The following is a 17,278-nucleotide window of genomic DNA, read 5'->3' on the forward strand; positions in this document are numbered from 1 at the left end:
CTTAGGAGAAAGAGTAAGCAGGCTTATTTTTAAGTGCTTGAGCCAAATTATTTGAAAATATGATGGGTAAATTTTGGGGTATGACAATTGGTACGGTTGATTGCATTGAGCAAAACTGCTGTGGCCGAATTAACATTTTCCGGGATCGGGATTTCCACTTGGGTGGAATATGCATCGGCCACTAGATCTTCCGGCTGTTTGGAACTTTGCGCTGACGGGGTGGCCGTCCGGCCATCTCTCGAACGGGATCTTCCATCATTGGGGTTGGGGTGTCCAACGGGGTCAACTTGTCTGTTCTTTGCTGATTGGGCGTTCCCGTCGCGCTGGGGACGAGATTGGGTACCGGCAACAGTTTCTTGAATCATTCGTCCAATGCTGAACTGGTCAATGTTTTGTTGGTTGTCATGGTTGTTGCCGGTCATGATGATCTCGAGATGGATTGAGCTTTGATATTTCTTTTAATGAAGATGGGGAAGCTGATTTCCCACAGACGGCGCCACTGATCTAACCTGATCAAAATGGATCGTCACAGCGGCTGGATCTGGCAAGTAGGACAGAATGGGGGGGGGGGGGTACCTGCAAGGTTCTCCGATGCCAAAGTAAGTAGCAATCATAGAAAGAGCAAGTAAGAGTTTAGGAAGTAAAGAATGAATACCTGATCCTCTAGTGAAAGAGGGTATTTATAACCCGTAGCGCTGGGCCAAGGTTTCCTAATTGGGCCAAATCGAATTGGAGGCCCACGTGCTAGGAAACTGCCAGAACACCCTCTGCTAGGGCTGAGTCAGCAGGTGGCTCACGTTCTGGATAAGCGTGGCGTAGGGTTCGGGGTGGTTGACCGAATCCTTCGCTATTGTGTTATCCACGTGGTCTTTGCACGTGGCCAGTTCGTAACCGTAACTGAGAATTGGGCCTAAGCAATTTGGGCCTGCTCGGTCCAAAAGTAAGTATTGGGCCTGCTCGGCCTAATCCAGAACAACTACAAAATATTAGAAAAATTATTATCTTATATTTTAAATTAGAAGACAAACAATATTAAAACTAATACTAGTATATTTTAAATTATTTAATTTACAATAATTATCAATAATAATTTAATAGATGTTAATATTTTAAATTATTTCTTTTATTTATTAATTTTATTAAATTTGGATTTTTAACAGTTAAATAATATTACAAACTCCATAACAATTTTTATATTATTAATTCAAACTAAAATAATATGAAAGTTCTAATATAAATATTTTAAAATTTTCTTTAAAATATAATTATTATTTAATTTTATATTAGTTTATTATTAACATTATATATTTATTTTCCGTGCATCGCACGGGTCCAATTACTAGTTAATACTGAAATGCTACACTCATATATTTTTTTAAATGTTATTTGTTTGAATTTGTATGCACCAAAGTAAAATACTTATATTCTTTATTACTTCAATTATATAATTTGTATTATATAAAATTGCAAAAATAATTCAAAGACGTAATTTATATAGAGTTTAATTGTTAAGCATTGTTAGTGTAACATCACTATATCATAACCATTCAATTGTATTATTTTTAAAAAATTAAAATAAAAGTCAAACATTACTAACTTATCAACGGTTGTAATTAACTGACAATGTAAAACTTCTTTACACTGTAGGTGCATTTCATTAAATTCATTTGTATAAGAGTTTAGTTGTTACACACCATTAGTTTAAAAAGTTTTACACCATCATTGCATCATAACTATTCAATTGTATTATTTTAAAAAAATATTTAATAAAAATAGTAAGAATTCCTTTTTGGCATATATATTAGAAAAATTCTATATAATATAAGTTTTTAATTATTATTTGTTAGTAATAAATAGTATAAAGAATATAATTATTGACAAATAATATAAAATTAGGAATTCTTACTATTATTATTGACAAATATAATTTATCTTCTTATTTAGTTATGAGTAATGCTAGCGAGTGCCCCAGGACACTCTTTAATATTTTTAAAAAGGCATGTTCTTGTTTGCAAATACTTGTATTCAATGTATTGATAATTAAAATCAGTGATTTTTCTAAACAATAAATTGTATGTTTTTTTTAACAGACTTATATTCAATACAATTTTTTCTTTATTTGGAATCTTTAAAGAGTGCCTTTGGGGCACTCGTTAGCATGACCGGTTAGTTATTTATACATTATAAACCATATTTTTATTTTAATTAGTTAAAATTAGGAAAATAGGAAAAATAGTCAAGTTCCAACATTTCTACTATTTTCTTTTTTTATTTAGTTATTTTCCAATTACACATTTTAAAATTATTTAAATATACATAATTTGAATAGAAATTTTAATTAGAATAGAAAAAAGAAAAAAAAAAAGATAAGAGACAGAAAGTAAAACTGAAAACACCACCGAGGCAGTACGTCATCAGTGGTTGGAAAACCCAAAAAGAACAAAAACGCGGTTTCAGTTTCTCTCTTCTTTTGTTTTGACTCTTCTTCATCTTCAAAATCATAACCATTTTTGTTATTGGAAAGCCAAAAAATCAAAGAAGAAGAAAAAATGGGTTGTTTCGCCAGCAAAAACGCTGAGACGAAAGCGAGTAGAGTCTCACGGTGGCGATCCACTGGCATTGTTGCTCTGCGCGATTCCAAATTGAAGGTAGCTGATAACTTGACATTCATTATTTGATTTTCGTTGTTTTTGATCAATTTTAATTTTTCAATTTAGGTTTTTTGAATTCGTGTTTTTTATTTTAATTTGTATTGGTTGGTTGATGCATGTTGTGTGTGTTGAATTTGATAAACCAACCTTATGGATTAAATTCAGTAGCTCAGTTGGTTAGAAGGTTGATGAGACATTTGATAGGTTGGTTAGGGTTTTGAATATGCAACATCCCTCATGTACTTAATGTGTATGATACGAGTTTCGCTGCTAAACTGTTTGAAACAGAAAATGGTTAATTCAGTTTACACACATGGTTTAGGTGTTTTTGCAACTTTGTTAACCACAGATTATATCTGTGATTAACCTTGGTTTTCAAGTGATCAATTGTACATGTAGTGGAAGCACTTGAAATCTTGGTTGATTAAGTTTGTTTGATGGTTAATGAGTTATTCAAACTTGATATATTCATTAGTGGCTCATTGGAATGAGTTTACCATGTGTGTGAAGTTGTGAGTTGTGGTAACTGTTTAAAGTTTTTTGAATTTTGTTGTTTTGAATTGATGTTGAAATAGCATTTCTTGTATTAATATGATTCTAGTGGACTAGTGATAGTTTTGATTATTATGTTACTCTATTTGAGAGTAAATTGTTAGTCTAATTTTATTACTTTTGTATAATACGACGTAGTTTGTGAAGGATATACTTTATTTTGTCAATTTTTATGTGACCTTTAGTTTTTTTATTTATTTATTTTAATATGACAGTTTACGTGAAGGGAAACACTAGTTCTCTCTTCTAAATGGAACAATGTTAATTCACCCAAGAAATAATTAGGCCAACATGGTGTGACACGATAGGAATATGCGTGTTATCATGAGGTTCTTTATGCGTGTTGTCACGAGGTTCCTTATGCATGTTGTCATAAGTTCCCTAAATTGTGTGTATGGAAGAAAATTTGTTCTTTAAAATCATTCATCTCTGTACCACAAGGAAGTCACAGACTCCGTTGGAGATTAGTGTTTGCTAGCCTGTGTATGTGTGTTTGTTTTTTCATGGAAAAACATGTGACTTACCTTGGTTTCTTTTTGTTTTCCTTGTAAAACAGACTTTTCCAGATGAAATTATTGATTTAGACAGATCTGTACGCACTCTTGACTTAACGCATAATCGAATAGGTAAGCAATTTTCTTTCCTTTTACTTGCATTTTGGTTAAGAAGCCTTAGCTTTGAAGTAGTTGTAATAACTTTGACCTCATTGTTGATGCTATTATTTTATTGCTAATAAATTTATTTTCATGATTGTAGCTGACATTCCTTTGGAAATTAGCAAATTGATTAATATGCAGCGCCTGGTAAGAATCTGACGTTTTACTCTATACTTGCAGCATCTATTTCTTAAAATCTTTGCATTTTATCTTGGGAAGTAAATTAAATCAGCTACAATAGATTTTGGCATGCAGTTTGACAATCCTTTTTTGTAGAAGTTATTTATTTATATACATATCATTTATATCATTTATTATTAACTCGATTTCTCGAGTATGTGCTGTTTTGTACTATAATTTGATTGGTTTTATTTTCAGTGAAGTTCCAAAAAATTGTGTTTAAACTTGAAAGGATAGTATATACTTTCATTTCCAGTGGTATGCACCATTGTTGATTTCATGTCCACTTTTTGTGTCACTAGTGAAATTACCATCTAGTATTTTGTTGATTCACAAGCATGTAGCAGACAGCTTTGGAACCTGTAAAAAAATTGCAACAGGAGTGACGCAGTACTTAATATTAACATTCTTTTCAATTAACTCCTTTTCATTTGATGGAACTCGTGTGGGTCCCATTAAATTATGTAGGTCTACTCCCTAATAGGCAGAACTCATGAATTTCACCCAATCATTGAAAAGTGTGTCAGAAAAAGAGTGTTAAAGAGCTTCTTGTTAGCACTTATCTTACCGGGGAACAAAAGAATTAAAGAGTCTAGTGCTTACTTATTACGGAACTGATGCACATTAGATATTACAATCGTCTGCGTAGTTAGTAGGTAATACATTCTTAATCTAGTTGTGGTACATAGTTCTCTCAAATCCACTGTTGTCAAATAGCGGCTATAGCAATGTTATGGCACTATAGTGGGTGGAATTTTAACGTACCTATACTACTCTATGATACTCGATTTAACAGTGGTAATTGAACAAACCACTATTTTCCGCAATGTGCGTTTGCCAGCACTACCCAAATCACTCGTCAACAAAAGAGAGAAATAAGAAATTTTGAAACCTTGGTCTGACCGAAGTTTGGCTTCGTTCCCACATTGATTCCTATCACAATCTTTTTTTCATTTTGGAAGTGTGGCTACTCATTGATTCCAGGACGACTATTAAAATTTATTTTATTAACTTTCAAACTCATGCTCGTTGGGACAGATGTTATGGCTCTAAGCACATGTCCATATTTCATTTGTTTTACCATGATAAAGTGTAGGTCATGGTTGCTTACTTGTTTAATTTTATTTATCAGTGCTGTAGTTGCTGATGATCGATAAAAGATACTATTATGTACTGAAGGTTCACTAACATTGCAGGTATTAACGGACAACATCATTGAGAGACTGCCAGTGAATTTGGGGAAACTCCAATCTCTTAAGCTCATGAACCTTGATGGAAATCGAATTTCTTCCTTACCTGATGAATGTAATGCCTCTTCTTTCACCCAATACGATACATTTTTAAAAGAAATGTTATTATCTCGCTTTTATGTAATAGCTTACAGTGTATTTTGTTTGTAGTGGGCCAGTTAGTAAGGCTTGAACGCTTATCCATCTCAGGGAATTTGTTAACATCCTTGCCGTCAACTATTGGCAGTTTGAGAAACGTAAGTAATTATAAATAATGAAACCTGAATATCGTCCGAATTTTTATATCGCTTCTGCATTTATGGAATTTGGAAGATTGCATGCATACTGTATTTATGTGTAGATATGAGTATCATCAATGCATGCTTATTGCATTTTTAAGAGTTTGAGATCATCATTTTAAGCTTAAGACATTTCATAAAGGAAGCTTTCTCCATGACATATATTTGAGACACAACACATCATTGCTTTCTTACAACCGTCCTTGAAAGAATATGATTTCCGTTCCTTGAGGTTACAAGGTCAAACGGCTACCAGTGAGCTGATATCTCACGGACATCATTATTCATTATAATGAGACACTTATTTTCTCATGTCGTCAATTTTGTAACCTTTTTCTTTTCTTTTATTTTCTTTATTTCTAACTGTCCATGCTTGTTAGATAATATACTGTTTTCTGTTGACATGCTTATTTTTTAAACGAAGGAATTTTTTTGGGACATTCTTTTAGAACTCAAGATTATTTTATTTTCACTCTCTTTCTTATCTTCAATGTTATATAAACAATGGATGTATGCTATAGAGACCTATGAGTTGGATTTGCATGTGGCTTGGATCATAATCCGGGTGTGCTCGTGTAGTCTTGCGTTGTTGGGGGAAATTATGATATGATCTGTGCACTCTTATAACATTTGAAGTATGATATCTTGTTTGATAATGCAGCTGTTGATTTTAAACGTCTCAAATAACAAGCTACAGTCCCTTCCAGAATCAGTTGGGAGTTGCTTCTCTTTGGAAGAATTACAAGCCGATGGTATGTTTCTGATTGACGGTTTGACACAATTTTTCATTTCTGCAGTGCATAAGCATGGTAATGCATGTCATTTTTCCCTTATGTTTTTTCCTTGTAAGAATTTGAAATGATTGGTAAGATTTTTACCTAATTGATGTGTTATTTATATAGTTTAACTGGATTATGTTGATTTTTAGTCTGGTTCGGAGAATCTACCTTTTTGTTATTTCTCTCTCTATCAATGGAAGTTTTTGTTTTATGGAAGATATAAATTCAAGATTAGATTGCTTTAAGACTTTAAGTTTGAGAATAGCTTCTTCCCTTACAAGTTACAACTTATCTCTAAATCAAAGATAAGGTGTTTACACTATCTTATGCTTTCTAGTTACTTGGTCTAGTTTCATTTAATTTAACCAAAAGTTACTATTTGGTTATAATTTGAACAAACAATAATATTTTGGGTTCAAGAATAATTATGGTGATTTTCCTTTTTTCCGATCATCAAATTTGGATATTTGGAACATTATGCACCACCTTTCTTATTTGTTTGGCTTTATGCTGCTTCTGAATGAATCTAATTTCAGACTTTTTGTGAACATTTCAGATAATCTTATTGAAGATCTCCCTTCTTCAGTGTGCAGTCTCTCTCACTTGAAGTCACTTTGCTTAGACAACAATAATGTGAAGCAGGTACCGTTTGGTTAAGTTTTAGTGTAGATTTAATTTAAATTTGAAAAAGAATTGGCTTGTTAAGGGTAAATTTGTCTAAAAAAGGTCCAATCAAAGTTAGTTATTAAAGGTAGTTAGTTAACTTTGGAGTTGCCTTTATATAATGGTATAGATACTATACTCAATTGAATAAGGAAAAAAAAATCATGAAATCCTATTCCTTTCTTAAAAGGAATATCTTTGATAAGAGCTAGGGCTAGACTGCACCTTGGGGATAGAGATCCTATTCCTTTCTTAAAAGAAATGGAAATCTCCATTATTACGGTTTTGGTGTATAAATGTCCAATTTATGTCGGAAATTTTTGAAATGTGATAAGTTCTTTATACACCTAAAAACTTTAGTAATGGAATCTCCATTTTTTGAAAAATAGAGAGGATCCTTATAATGTATCTGGGACTTGTCGAGGCCAGATTGCTAGTCGGACAATAGTCCATATCATACCGAATCTAGGACAAACCTGAGCCCGAGTTGTATCTGGGAGAACTGGGTACTGTTTTTGTTTGGCTATTCAAATTACATCCAAGGATTGTTATTCACTGCATCGTGAAGCAATTGCTGAATCAATATTTACATTTGTAGTAATGCCTTTTTTGAACCATATCTTGTGATTTATGAAATTGTCTGTCAATTTTGAATTTTCATGCAATATTTGCATATTCTTGTCTGGTCTGGTATTCCATCTTAGCTTAATTTGTTAGTTGCTTACAGTATATTTTACGTTTCGTTATTTTGGGTTGCTATATTATGCAATACTATCAAATTAGGCTTAGATATTATTTTCCCAATCCAAGATTCTACGAGTTTATGTAATCCGGAATGTCTCGGTGATAACTTGGTTTCCTTTTGGGCAGATACCTCTGAATCTATTGAAAGATTGCAAAGCTCTTCAGAACATATCCCTGCATGGTAATCCTATATCTATGGACCAATTTCAACAGGTATGCTCTTGTTCCCAGATTTTATTCTTCCTTTTCACTTATCTATCTTTCAATGCAATTAAAGTATCGGCGATTATCCAGATGGACGGGTTTCAAGAGTTTGAAGCAAGAAGAAAAAAGAAATTTGACAAACAAATTGATTCAAATGTAATGATTGGCTCCAAAGGTCTTGATGAGGGTGTCGATCTATGAAATATCTCAGGATTTTCCGGAACTACTTGGAAGTTGCAATAAATGGTTTTGAGGTGTAGCATTGTACATTTTGCCTGCAAATATGTTAGATTATAGACAGAGTCGATGTCGAACAATAGTCTTAAGATTTCATATAAATGATTTGATGCCAGTTTGTCAACAATGAAAAGGGTGTATGTTATATATATACTGGCAGCTGTAAATTAAGACTAATTTTGATGCAATATGGAAGGTACTGCATTCTGTAATAGAATGCAAATAATTCTTGTGTTATTTTAGTTCATTCTCTTATTCTGTTATCTTGTTTGCCTGCAAATGATATATGCTACACTCGACTAAACAAATGTCGTCTATAGTAGAGGATATAATGTACAAATATATGATAATTTGAATGAGCATTTAGAAAGGGATCATCGTATCTTGAGTTCGGTTCCTCGACTTTAGTATCTTCTGCTGCTGTTTTGTGACAAGTCTTTCAGCTGTTGGATTGATCCTGCGGTAAAAATGTGAAATATAACAGAAGCATATTGATTGTTCCTAATGTGAGTTTAGTTTGGTTTCTAACCTATTTTCAACATGTCTTTTGCTTTGTTTATAACTTCTGGGAAATTAGTTTTAGTGTTTTTAAAAATATGATTCAATGCAAATTTCATCATTTGTTTTATTTTGGAATGAAGAAGGTAGAGGAATTATGATTGTTAAGTTTACTGTGTAAGCACTTATGTTTTAAATTATAAATTTAGATTTTATCAAAACAAGATTTTACAAGTAATTATCAAAGTGTTCTTTTTAGGTTTTCAACTTGCATCTCTTTGACGTAGATGTCAGAGTCACAATCCAAGAAATATTTTAAAATAATTTAAAATAAGAAATTTATGCATTAATAATATATATTAACTTTAAATCTTTAAAAATAAATGGTATTTTTGGAAATACATCTCCGAATTAATTTTGGGTTTATTCGGAGATGTATCTTCGAACTAAATTTTTGCAAAAAATGAAATTTTGTGCGTCCGGAGGTAGTAGCCACCCTCTCCTTATATCGAAAAGATCATATTCATGGTGAGCTATATGATGTCGTGTTGCCATTAAATGGTGACTTCTGACGTCTGGTATTGAGTCATATGCCAATGAATGTATGAGGTTGGGTTCATGAACTTCAAACCTTATATTGGCCCATGACCCCTAAACATAAGACCTATAAGGTCGTGCTGCTTAAGAGTAATATTCTAGTCCATTATCCCTTAAACATGAGACTTATAAGAGAATTATGCTTTAAAATGTTACTTGAGTCTATCAGCATCTCAAGCACGAGTCCTCTAAAAGAAATGTGTTTAATGTAAGTTCTTGTAAAATTATATTGAGAGAAACTTAGAGGTTACGTATCATGTTTCACTATATTACATTGTAGTTACTTGGGAGAAGTTAGTGTCATTGTTGCTTTTTACAACGTCAAAGTTATTTCCAGCCTACACAGTCGAGTAGGCATTTATTTTAGAGTTCACGTTTCCTATATCCATGTCGCCACGCTACAAGTTTCCGATCTTCTTTGTATACTATTTTTTTATTCTTTTCATTTCCCTCTTTTCTCATAGCTGTAAAATTTGAGTTAAGTCTAATGTTTCTCAAAAGTTTAAATGGTTTCATGTTAACTTGAGAAGCCATCCAACATGCCGTTGTTTTGTTGGAGTTAATCGAGGGTGAGTTGCATCCAAATGCTTCTTAATAGAGGATATTAGCATCAAGTTCCTGAAAACTATATTGAACCGAACCTACATCTGATCCAAGTATGCTTAAAAATCTTATGCTTACATATCGAGGAACAAGTTGTTAAACTGGTCGAAAATCTATCAATTAGTGGTTCAATTAATTCTGAAAGATTGTACAATATTTTGATTTTTTTTTTACTAAAATATACCAGACACAAAATATGGTTTCTTCACAAACACATCAAATATCTAAAAAAAGGAACATAAGCAAAATATTGTTTTTTTATTAATTTCATAACATCTTTGATATTTTTAACATTTTATTTACACTATTATATTACTAATAAATCAGTGTGTCATCAAATGACATCAAATGACATGCACCCAAAATTCAATTCATGAATTTTTATTAAGTAATTTCACCCACACATTATTTTTCACATGATATTTTAATATTTTAAGTGTTAATTATTATTCAATGGTACATGCAAATAATTTCTTATGGATAAATGTTTAATTTGTTAGATATCTTACGGGTCAGTTTAGTTCAAATGAAGGGGAGAAGAGAGGAAAGATTTTAATAGAGGGAAGAGGAAGGGAGAGATTTTTGTAAATTTTATATTTGTTTGGTTCAAAAGAGTGGAGGAGAGGGAAAATAAATAACTTTAATTAAAAATATGTTTGGTTCACAAGAGGAGAGGAGTGATTTTATTAATAATTTACATTTTTATCCTTATCCTTATGATCTTATATAAGTTATATGATATGCGGTTTAGGGATTAGATCTTTGCTTGAGCTAAATGAGGCAACCAACTTGAAGTTGGCTTGGGACTTTCTAAATTCTGAGGAATCTTGGGCTGTTTTGGCGAGAGGTCGCTGCCTGCGCAATAATAAGAGCATCAATCATCATATCTATTCCTCGCTTTGGTCAAGCATTAAAGCACAAATTCCGGTAATTCTTGATAATTCTTCTTGGTTAATTGGCGATGGTTCCTCTGTTAGTTTTTGGTTCGACTCCTGGTGTGGGGAGCCGTTGAATTTGTCGATGGAAATTCAGCCGTTGCCTGGTGATTTATTTGTCAGCAACTTTATTCTTAACGGCAATTGGAATCTTCTAAACAGAGGCATCCCGGAGGCGATTCAAACCAGAATTCTGAATTGCCATCTTCCTATAGATTTCAGACCGGATAAAAGGGTCTGGAATAATGCTATTTCTGGGGATCTCTCGTTGAAAGAGGCGTTTAATTTTAAGCGTAAGGCTGGGGTTTTATCTGATTGGTGGGGCTGGATCTGGGCTAAGCAAATTCCTCCGTCTAAATCCTTCCTGATCTGGCGTCTTCTGCGGAACAAGCTGGCCACGGATGACCAATTGGCTAGGAGGAATTTCGCCACTCCATCGATGTGCAGTCTGTGTGCTAAGGCAGCGGAAAATAGCCATCATCTCTTCTTTGTTTGCGAGTTTGCGGCTGCTTTGTGGGGCTGGTTGTCTAATGCAATGAAGATTAATTTTAGAATTTCTAACTGGGAGGATGTTTGGAGTGGAACTACTATGTCATGGAACTCTCAGTGTATGCTTGTTTATAAAGCTGTGGTTATTTTCTTGATCAATGCTATTTGGTATGCTCGTAACACTGTTAGGTTCAAAGATTCTCGGGTTACTACGGCTTCTTCTATTGCGGGTATCGCTTCGGCGTGTGGTTTGGTTGGCAACAATTCCCGTACTCTGTCTTTCTCTAATTTGCATGATTTTGAGATTCTGAAAAATTTTCGAGTTACTCTCCAGCCTCCTTCTGCCCCAAAAATTGTGGAAGTAATTTGGAAACCCCCTCCATGGGGTTGGATTAAAATCAATTGTGACGGTGCTTCCCTTGGCAATCCGGGTCCCTCGGCGTGCGGTGGGATTGCTAGAGATGACGATGGTAGATTTCTCGGTGCTTTTGCCAACTTCCTTGGCTTCTCAAACTCTCTCATTTCCGAACTCTCTGGTGCTATGTTAGCTATAGAGTTCGCTCATGAGAAGGGTTGGCGGAAAGTTTGGTTAGAAACAGACTCGTTAGCGGTTATTCGGGCTATCTCCAAGCCTCTTCTGGTTCCTTGGAAAGTTCGTACTAGATGGTTAAATTGTGTTAATATTATTGGTAGGTTGTCCTTTGTTGCCTCTCACATTTTCAGAGAAGGTAATTCTTGTGCGGATTCTCTTGCAAACATAGGACTAACGGTTACTGCTTACACTAACTTTAGTAGTATTCCAGATTTTTTGAGGGCAGATTTTGTGAAGAATAGGCTAGGTTTGCCTTTCTATAGGTTCTTATCTCATTGAGAGGGTTTTGGTTTGGTCCCCCCTCTTCTTTTGTTCTGTTTTCTTTGATATGAGATAACCTCTTATTTAAAAAAAAAGTATAAAAATTAAGAAATACTTTTTTGATAATAAAATATGCATACATAATTAAACATAAAATTTTTAATGTTGATTGATTAAAAAAAGTTACAACTTATCACATAAGAATAAAAATTTGAATATATTTGATTCATATTTAAAGTCTCTTAGACAAATTAAACAATGTGTTGATAACAACTTTTTACTCGTGATGAACCATCTAACAAAACAAATACGTAAAAATAATTTATAATAAACAAAAAAATAAAATGAATTGTTTATAATTTGATATAAAAGAAAATATAATATAATATAATATAATATATAACAAAATTAAAAAAAAACAAACACAAAAATTATAAAAACGCAAAAAATACAGTGATTATAATACAAAAAGAAATAATTTCAAGGATAAGAATAATTATAATAAATTGGTGGAAGTAACAGGAAAAAATCATTTAAAAGAGAAGGAGTAACCCAAAAAATAAATAATTTTGAAATATTAGAATAGAACTGAGAATGTTTTATTAAATGTAATTATTTTTTAAATATAAAAAATCACATTCTCTGTCCTCCAAATCCCCTAATTTAGGAGGACACAAAAACTATATTTTGGAGGGGTTTTTTTTTCTCCCCTCTCTTACCCTCCTCCGCTTAAATTTGAACTAAACATATTTAATTAGATATATTTTCTCACCTCCCTCCGCTTCTCTCCCTCTACCATGAACCAAACAATCCTAATAGTTATTTTACATTTATCATATATTTATCTTTATAATTTTTTAATGAACCAAAAATATTAATAACATCTCAATATATTTAATATCATTATCAAAATTTATTAAAAATAATTATTAATTAAAATAAATTATGCAAAATTAATATTTAATATGTAATTCACATTTAATTTCATGTAAATATCAAGTATGTGTTATGAATCAAGCCATAAATCAAATATATAAATTAATGATACACGTTAAACATAAATATTACTTTTAATAATATATATATATATATATATATATATATATATATATATATATATATATATATATATATATATATATATATATATATATATATATATATATATATATATATATATATATATAGGGTGTAACTTTTAGTTTTTCTTTTTGTCATTTATTTTGTTAAAGTAACAAATTAATTTCAAAAATATCAAAAACCAACATACTCATGTTTCAATCTATATCAAACACATTAACCATTACACCCACACAATCATTTGTGATTCAAAAATTTCATTGAATGTGAAGTATAACAGAAGCACATTGATTGTTCCTGATGTGAGTTTAGTTTGGTTTCTAACCTATTTTCAACATGTGTGTTGCTTTGTTCATAACTTCTCGGAAACTAGTTTTAGTGTTTTTAAAGATATGATTCAATGCAAATTTTATCATTTGTTTGATTTTGGAATGAAGAAGGTAGAGGAATTATGATTGTTAAGTTTACTGTGTAAGCACTTATGTTTTAAATTATAAATTTAAATTTTATCAAAACATGATTTTACAAGTAATTATCAAAGTGTTCTTTTTAGGTTTTCATCTTGTATCTCTTTGACGTAGGAGAAGTCAGAGTAACAATCCAAAATCAATAATTTTTTATTTTTTTCAATTTCTCACTGCATCCTTGCTATTTCTCTGAGATTTTGGCGGAATTTCTAAAATATTTTATATTTTCGGAGATACTTTGGACGCACTAAATCTTTTTTTTTGTCAAAATTTAATTCGGAAATACATTTTGAATAAACGCAAAGTTAATTGGGAAATGTATTTCCAAAAATACCATTTGTTTTAGAATAAATAGTATTTTTGGTAATTGCTTTTTAATTTAGGTAATAAAATCTCAAATTGAAAGAATAAAATTGCAGACACATTCATAAATAGCGTATTCATCAATGGTTATAAATTGGAGGAATACAATTATTATAGTATAAAATAAATTTTAAAATATTTTATTGTTTTAAATAATATTTAAAATAATAAAATAATATATATTAAAAATAGATTTTTAACTATAATAATATATTTGAAACTTAAATAAATCATAATATTTATATGAAAAAATTATAAAATAAGACATTCATTTACCGTGATAGTAATCTTCTAAAATAAGAAATTTATGCATTAATAACATATATTAATTTTAAATATCATAAAAAATATATATATAGAAATTTATACATTAATAACATATATTCATTTTAAATATTATAAAATATATATATATATATATATATATATATATATATATATATATATATATATATATATATATATATATATATATATATATATATATATATATATATAAAATTGTAATTATAATAATATATTTGAAACTTACTAAATCATAATATTTATATGAAAATATTATAAAATAAGACATTCATTTGCCGTGATAATAATCTTTCAAAATAAGAAATTTATGCATTAATAATATATGTTAATTTTAAATCTTTCAAAATAAATGGTATTTTCGGAAATACATCTCCGAATTAATTTTGGGTTTATTCGGAGATGTATGTTAGAACTAAATTTTTGCAAAAAATGAAATTTGGTGCGTCCGGATATGTATATCCGAATAAATTCAAGGGCATCTTAGATTTTCAGAGGTGCGCCCCAATGAACAAGAGTGTAGAGATAAATTGCTTTTTTTTTTGGGTAAGAGGATCTGGCATACAACGAATACAAAGATTGGATAATGTTGTTATGATCAAACATCTTAAATTAGGTTCTAGCTTATGAACATGTCGCGGAAGAGAGCAAAATGCCCTCCCAATTTCGCCATATTCATTTAGTATATGATTTGTATACGGGAATCAACAACCCTTTAGGAGTAATGTGGTTTGAGCGAGGTAGATCTACTCAAGTGTGAGGATGTTCACTTGAACACCATGAACTTTTAAAATTTACGCATAACATCTTAGTTTAGTATTATTCTTGCTAAGCCAAAAGAGAATGACCTTGTCTGTAGCGTGTGATGAACAAAACCTTATTAGTGTATAAGGGATGGTTATGATTCATCTTGATCCTCTTATTTATAGTTGTTAGGGGTGCACATTCTAACCTGGTTACGACCACTAATATGATCGATAATCACAAATAGCAATTGACAACGCTTTATGTTGTAATAGATAGAAGAGTGGAGGCGGTTAACGGGCTTATCCTTGTGTTAGGTTGAATGTGTTGGGATTTATAGATATTCATATGTTTAGACTCAATTCATGATTTAAGAATTCTAAAGATATGTTATAGGTTCATCTGGAGGTAGTAGCCACCCTCTCCTTATATCGAAAAGATCATATTCATGGTGAGCTATATGATATCGTGTTGGCATTAAATGGTGACTTCTGACGTCTGGTATTGAGTCATATGCCAATGAATGTATGAGGTTGGGTTCATGAACTTCAAACCTTATATTGGCCCATGACCCCTAAACATAAGACCTATAAGGTCGTGCTGCTTAAGAGTAATATTCTAGTCCATTATCCCTTAAACATGAGACTTATAAGAGAATTATGCTTTAAAATGTTACTTGAGTCTATCAGCATCTCAAGCACGAGTCCTCTAAAAGAAATGTGTTTAATGTAAGTTCTTGTAATATTATATTGAGAGAAACTTAGAGGTTACATATCATGTCTCATTGTTGCTTTTTACACCGTCAAAGTTATTTCCAACCTACGCAGTCGAGTGGGCATTAATTTTAGAGTTCACGTTTCCTATATCCATGTCGCCACGTTACAAGTGTCCGATCTTCTTTGTATACTATTCTTTATTTTTTTCATTTCCCTCTTTTCTCATAGGTGTAAAATTTGAGTTAAGTCTAATGTTTCTCAAAAGTTTAAATGGTTTCATGTTAACTTGAGAAGCCATCCAACATGTCATTGTTTTGTTGGAGTTAATTGAGGATGAGTTGCATCCAAATGCTTCTTAATAGAGGATATTAGCATTAAGCTCCTGAAAAGTATATTGAACCGATCGATTCAACTAGTTGAATCGTGCATCGAACCTACATCTGATCCAAGTATGCTTAAAAATCTTATGCTTACATAACGAGGAACAAGTTGTTAAACTGGTCGAAAATCTATCAATTAGTGGTTCAATTAATTCTGAAAGATTGTACGATATTTTGATTTTTTTATTAAAATATACCAGACATAAAATATGGTTTCTTCGCAAACACATCAAATATCTAAAAAAAAGGAACATAAGCAAAATATTGCTTCTTATAACATCTTTGATATTCTTAACATTTTATTTACACTATTATATTACTAATAAATCAGTGTGTCATCAAATGACATGCACCCAGAATTCAATTCATGAATTTTTATTAAATCATTTCACCCACACATTATTTTTCACATGATATTTTAATATTTTAAGTGTTAATTATTATTCAATGGTACATGCAAATAATTTCTCATGATAAATGTTTAATTTGTTAGATATCCTAAGGGTCAGTTTGGTTCAAATGAAGGGGAGGAGAGATGAAAGATTTTAATAGAGAGAAGAGGAAGGGAGAGATTTTTGTAAATTACATATATGTTTGGTTCAAAAGAGGGGAGGAGAGGGAAAATAAATAACTTTAATTAAAAATATGTTTGGTTCACAAGGGGAGATGAGTGATTTTATTAATAATTTATATTTTTATCCTTATCTTTATGATCTTATATAAGTTATATGATATTCAAAGTATAAAAATTAAGAAATACTTTTTTGATAATAAAGTATGCATACATAATTAAACATAAAATTTTTAATGTTGATCGATTAAAAAAATTTACAACTTATCACATAAGAATAAAAATTTGAATATATTTGATTCATATTAAAAGTCTCTAAGACAAATTAAACAATGTGTTGATAACAACTTTTTACTCATGATGAACCATCTAACAAAACAAATACGTAAAAATAATTTATAATAAACAAAAAGATAAAAGGAATTGTTTATAATTTGATATAAAAGAAAATATAATATAATATAACAAAAAAAAACAAACATAAA

At 31.0% G+C, this 17,278-nt stretch overlaps 1 protein-coding gene across 1 annotated transcript; it reads left to right on the top strand.

Annotated features, from left to right (window-relative positions):
• Positions 1-2,389: 2,389 nt before the first annotated feature.
• LOC131632757 (plant intracellular Ras-group-related LRR protein 7-like) lies at positions 2,390-8,441 on the top strand. The gene is made up of 9 exons (XM_058903485.1): positions 2,390-2,648; positions 3,760-3,829; positions 3,960-4,006; positions 5,236-5,344; positions 5,440-5,525; positions 6,229-6,319; positions 6,903-6,988; positions 7,880-7,966; positions 8,048-8,441. Exons 1-9 carry the CDS (start codon positions 2,550-2,552, stop codon positions 8,156-8,158), a joined length of 786 nt encoding a protein of 261 aa, XP_058759468.1. The 5' UTR covers positions 2,390-2,549; the 3' UTR covers positions 8,159-8,441.
• The last annotated feature ends 8,837 nt before the right edge of the window (positions 8,442-17,278 follow it).

Source organism: Vicia villosa, unplaced genomic scaffold, assembly GCF_029867415.1.
Source record: "Vicia villosa cultivar HV-30 ecotype Madison, WI unplaced genomic scaffold, Vvil1.0 ctg.001013F_1_1, whole genome shotgun sequence".
NCBI lineage: Eukaryota > Viridiplantae > Streptophyta > Magnoliopsida > Fabales > Fabaceae > Vicia > Vicia villosa.

What these genes read in the sequence shown, in the direction of transcription:
- LOC131632757 (XM_058903485.1), top strand. Translation starts at nt 2,550, where the DNA reads ATGGGTTGTTTCGCCAGCAAAAACGCTGAGACGAAAGCGAGTAGAGTC. An exon ending in TTCTTCCTTACCTGATGAAT is followed by an intron (nt 5,345 to 5,439) that starts GTAATGCCTCTT and finishes TTTTGTTTGTAG; the next exon opens with TGGGCCAGTTAGTAAGGCTT. An exon ending in GGAAGAATTACAAGCCGATG is followed by an intron (nt 6,320 to 6,902) that starts GTATGTTTCTGA and finishes TGAACATTTCAG; the next exon opens with ATAATCTTATTGAAGATCTC.